The sequence below is a fragment of the Arachis ipaensis genome, chromosome B10 (genome assembly GCF_000816755.2).
Source record: "Arachis ipaensis cultivar K30076 chromosome B10, Araip1.1, whole genome shotgun sequence".
Lineage (NCBI taxonomy): Eukaryota > Viridiplantae > Streptophyta > Magnoliopsida > Fabales > Fabaceae > Arachis > Arachis ipaensis.
In genome coordinates this window covers 135,385,054-135,390,218 of record NC_029794.2, presented here as the reverse complement: position 1 = coordinate 135,390,218, position 5,165 = coordinate 135,385,054, and the positions used below count along the sequence as shown (strand labels likewise).

Sequence of the window (5,165 nt, the reverse complement as noted above, 5' to 3'; positions counted from 1 at the left end):
TTTTAAATATATATTAAAATTATTTATACATATATAATACATATAAAAATATAAAATTTATATTAAAAATAAATTAAAATATATATATAACTTATTTTAGTACTCACTTGTTATTTTTTTAATTTAATTGTTATCCCAAAATAAGGTTATTTAAGGAATACCGGGTGACAGAGACTTTCAGCCTCAACAATAGTCAAATCCATCCATCATTCGTTTGCTATGGCTTCTTCTAGCTCTCAACAAAACAAGCAGTCTCCTTCTACTTCTACTGTGATTTCTTTCTTTAAGATTATTCTCAAACAAGCTCTTCAAGATGATGACTTTGTAAGCATTTTCTCTCGTCTTCTTCATCTCATCTTTTTCTTTTAATCTGTTTATCTTTTGAGATATTATTTAGTTAACAAAAAGTTTCTCTCTTTATTTCTCTGTATATAATTTTTCTCATTTATAAACATTTTCTTCATAGAACAACACACATGCATGGCTTCTTAGCTGAAAATATAGTAATAGTAAACTCCTTCTTCTTGTTATCTAGATCATTTTTTATTTACAATAATGTATGCTTAATCATAATTAATTTTGTAGCAGAAGTACATAAAAATAAAAAATACATAAGATGAATGAAAACCTAAAAACATATTTGTTAGATGGTTACATTTTATGTACTCCGTATGTATTCTTACTACAAAATTAATTACGATTAAAAAATGAAAAATGATCTAGGTAACACTTTCACTCATCATAGGACATATTGCAGTGATTTGAAAAATTATCATATTCATCATTTTTTCGTTATGCATGAGTTCTAATTTTGTTATTACTCATTTGGTCCCTACCAATTTTCATGTTGGACAATGCCTTCTTTTAACATTTTTTTTATTTCACTCCTAGTCTCTAATTATGCAAATAATGCTGCAAAATAGCCTTTTGAAATTTGAAATTAGTCTCTCCTTTAAAACAGGTGAAAGATTAATCTTTACCTACATACAAAATTTAGGACTAATATGTTTGGACTATTTTACTGCACTATTTATAATTATTAGTGAAGGATGAATTGGGAGTTTAATGTTATTATTATATGAAGATGATAGTCGAAAATCGTTAAATAGTTTGATATATTTGACTAAACTATTTAACATAATACATGTCAACATCTTGGTGAAGACATACTAATGTGTGTCACCTTATTGTTATTATGGTTGCTAACGCCAGATTCATAACACTGCAGAAGTTACCAATAAAGTTCACTGAAAAACATGGTTCTGGCCTATCAAATCCATTGTATCTTAAGCCTCCGGATGGTACTGAATGGAGAGTAGATTGGACTAATCAGGATGGTGAAATTTTGTTTAAAAAGGGTTGGAAAGAGTTTGTTGCATATTACTCTCTTGATCATGGCCATTTGTTATGGTTTGATTATAATATTGGAACTTCTCACATGGAAGTACACATATTTGACATGGGTTGCCTCCAAATAGAGTATCCTGACAATGATCAGATCAAAGAGCAGCTGCCACGCAGAGATCAGCAGTCAGTGAAAAGGCCAGAAGAACAAAAAACTAGACATGTGGATAGCAGTCCCAGCACCCAAAACATGAGACTTAACGAGGGACCGCAGAAGAAAAGATTGAATGAATTGCCAAGAGAAGTCCGGGGCCAACCGACTAAAAAACTGAGAGCACTAGTGTCATCTGCTTCTAAAAGTAGACAATTGGAAAATGACACACAAATCAGGGATGTTGAAAGAAGCCTCAATTCACACGGTATTAAATCCAAAGAGAAAAACCGTGAGATGCTAGTGTCTGTCAATCAAGATTATAATGGTACGTGTCTCATAATTGGATCATCCTTTCCTTTTGTGGATTCAACCGTTGTTGTTTTTGAGTTACAACTTGTAACTGCTTTGTGTACATTACAGTGGTAGTTTCTCATTCTTTTTTTCCTATGTACAAGGCAAACGGAATAGAAGAAGAAAAGATTCTGAATCTTCTATTAGGCCCTGTCCTGCAAGACCTGAATCTCTGAAAGAAGCTAAGAAGTTTAAGTGGGAAAAGCCCTCTTTCATCATCAAGATAACGCAACGGTCTCAAACGAGAGCACCATGTGTAAGTATAGGTGAATACATATATCATGTTGAAAATTATGTATCATGTGAACTTGCATGTGCTATTATTCTTTCAAACTTTGTGTCTTATTTCTAACCATGATGACATAAATATGATGTGCTGCAGTACTTTTCAACTAAATTCTTCAGAAAGTATTTTGAAAATAATCCACAAAATGCAAATATAAGGTTTGGAAAGAAGTTGTTCCCTGTTAAGTTGATCTATAGGCCATCATCATGTGTTGCCTTTATCTCTGCTGGTTGGAACCTTTTTGCTCGAGCTAGTCAATTACAAGCCGGAGATGTTTGTTTGTTTAAGCTCATCAATAGAAAGGATCCGGTGTTTGATGTTCATATTTGTCGTCGACAACGCCGCGGTAAGGCAATTGTTTAAGAATTTGTTGTTCTGTAAAAAATTAAGATATTAGTACAACATTGAAAACATAATTAACTTTAAAAATGGAATAGAATTTAGCATTATTCTCATTAAAAAAATTATATTAAAAATTAATTGACCCGTGTTTGATTTGGAGTACATTTTACAAATCTCTAATTCTTCCCTTCCTTAAAACATTTATAGCAGCAGAATTTTAATCTTAAGGAAACTATTGTTAGTTCTGCTAAGAATGCAGTTAGCTTATGAATGCAGTGACTATGTATTTGGTCCTTAATGTAACCACAATTTGTTATATAAACTAATCTTATGCTAAAATTTTTGTTGTCTCCAACCCTATAGATATACTTGTATCCAAAACTCTTCACAAGTAAAATTCATGCTAATTTTTTACAATTCTTTTATGTATCAGAGTCACTTTCCAAACCAGTGACTCATGTGATTCAGCTCCCAAAAGAAGTTAAGGAGCTCAACTCACAGAATCCCTCTTTCATGGTCAAGATAAGAGACAGTGATCCAAGGAGATCAAGGCCTGTAAGTTTACTTCAATACATTTCATCGATGACAAAACATAATATGCCATGCAAACTTCTGAGTGCTAGTTTATACTTAGTTTCGCAAATTGTAAGTTTATAACTATTTTTTAACATGGCAATTCAAAAATGGAATGTGATGCAGAACTTATCAGCTATCTTTTACAGAAAGTATTTTAAAAAGAATCAGCAGGATGTAAAATTACAGTTCGGAAAGGAGTCGTGGCCTGCTACGATAATCTACAATCCGACATCGAAAAACAGCTTTATTTCGGCTGGTTGGAGCTCATTTGCTAGAGCAAGTAAATTAGAAGCTGGAGATGTTTGTGTTTTTGAGTTCATCAATGAAAAAGATCTGTTTGATGTTCATATTTGTAGAGCCCAATGCTAGGCTAATGTATTATAACTTCACGAACTAAGAGCTCATAATTCTTAAATAAGGTTAATTTCATGAAGAATGTATCACCTTTTTTTTTCTTTTCTGTTGAATCAAACTTCTACTGTATTCAATCCTTTTTGGTTTGGACCAGTTATATATATATATATGTATGAACTAAGTGTTTTAATTTTATTTCTTGTTTTGGCACTTCATGATTGCATTGTTATCTTCTCAAAGTGAAAGACAAGGTTGTGTTTGGTATAAGGATAAAAAAAAGTGAGGTAGAATTTTTCATGGATTTGATTCAAAATTGTAATTTACCTATGAATCTAATCCATGAATGCAGTAAAATAGTATATCATAAAAAAAGATTGAAGATTAATAAAATCTAAAATAATTATAATTAATTTTATGTCTATTATAATTCCAATATTTGTAAGATTTTTTTTTAGAATATAAATATATTCTAAATTTGTGCTTTCTATTTTGAGAGAAATTTTTTTTATTTATCAAATAAAATTTATAAAAATTGGAGAGGTTAAGAATTCTTTTAAAATAATTTTTTAGTCTTTTCCACATTTAAGAACCTTATTGATACATTAAAGATAAAACCATTTTTAACTACCACTAGCATTTTAATCCTCTATAATTAAGAGTTCAAACATAGTTTTTGGTTTATCACTTCTAGTTGCACGGTGTGTGTGTGTTGTTTTTTCTGTTTCATGTGTATATATAAGTACGTGCTTATAATGAAGTAGCGAGTTGGTCAACATCCATGGCTTCCTCTAGTTTCCAAAGAAACAAGCATTCTCCTTCCTCTGCCGGTTTCTTCAAGATTGTTCTCAGACAAAACCTTGAAGATGGAAACATTGTAAGCATTTTCTTCACTTCATATCCTCTTTACTTATAATATTATTTAATGCATGCATTTCTCTTTGTGATTTTTCCCTTGTAAGGGTTTCTTTCATTTATGCTTATTACTAAGACTAGTTTCATACTTTCATTTGAATTGCAGGAGGTACCAAAAACGTTCAGTATGAAATATGGTGACAGTGTTCCAAATCCAGTGTATCTGAAGCCTCGAGATGGCACTGCATGGAAGATAGATTGGTCTGAGTATGATGGTGCGATTCTATTTGAAAATGGTTGGAAAGAATTTGCTTCATATTACTCTTTGGATCATGGCCATTTGCTGTGGTTTGAGTACAATCAAACTTCTAACATTGAAGTACACATTTTTGACAAGACTTGCCTTGAAATAGACTATCCTTCCATGGATCACATCAGCGATGATGATTCGATTGAGATCTTGAATGAACTGCCGCCACGAGGCTGGCCGAGGAAAACAGAGAAAGCAGCACCAAAGACACCATCTCCTTCTACAAGTAAAATGTTCACAAGTTCTGCCACAACTGAAGTAGACCACATTGATGATGACAACATGGCTAAGGTTGAGAATGAACCGCCACGAAGAGGCCGAGGCCGGCCGAGAAAAACAGAGAAAGCAGCACCAAAGACACCATCTCCTTCTACAAGTAAAATGTTCACAAGTTCACCAAGAGGCCGAGGCCGGCCGAGGAAAACAGAGAAAGCAGCACCAAAGACACCATCTCCTTGTACAAGCAAAATGTTCACAAGTTCTGCCAAAACTAAAGAAGTGAAATGGTGCCCTGAAATACACTATCCTTCCAAGGATCACATTGATGATGACAACATGGTTAGTGCTCCCACTGAGTTTTAAAAATTTTATATATA

General features: G+C 32.6%; 2 protein-coding genes across 14 annotated transcripts in view; both read left to right on the top strand.

Moving 5' to 3' along the window:
* Positions 1 to 5,165, top strand: part of LOC107622446 (protein mel-28-like) — a 24,917-nt gene that overhangs the window by 18,210 nt on the left and 1,542 nt on the right. For 6 of the 12 annotated variants that reach the window (XM_021113638.1, XM_021113634.1, XM_021113635.1 and 3 more), the window contains one exon: positions 4,861 to 5,127. The exons of 1 other annotated variant lie outside the window; for it this stretch is intronic. In XM_021113638.1, coding sequence (XP_020969297.1) covers positions 4,861 to 5,127 — 267 coding nt within the window. Of the gene's footprint in view, positions 1 to 4,023; positions 4,282 to 4,425; positions 5,128 to 5,165 lie in introns of those variants that run through there. 5 more of the 12 variants (XM_021113642.1, XM_021113633.1, XM_021113636.1 and 2 more) reach the window with 5 other exon arrangements.
* LOC107622448 (B3 domain-containing protein LOC_Os12g40080-like) lies at positions 167 to 3,602 on the top strand. 2 transcript variants are annotated; one of them, XM_021113643.1, is made up of 6 exons: positions 167 to 324; positions 1,229 to 1,823; positions 1,954 to 2,105; positions 2,232 to 2,481; positions 2,911 to 2,993; positions 3,177 to 3,602. In XM_021113643.1, exons 1-6 carry the CDS (start codon positions 220 to 222, stop codon positions 3,420 to 3,422), a joined length of 1,431 nt encoding a protein of 476 aa, XP_020969302.1. In that variant the 5' UTR covers positions 167 to 219; the 3' UTR covers positions 3,423 to 3,602. The 2 variants fall into 2 exon arrangements, with proteins under 2 accessions (XP_020969302.1, XP_016179823.1); XM_016324337.2 differs by having other exon boundaries at positions 168 to 324; positions 2,911 to 3,032.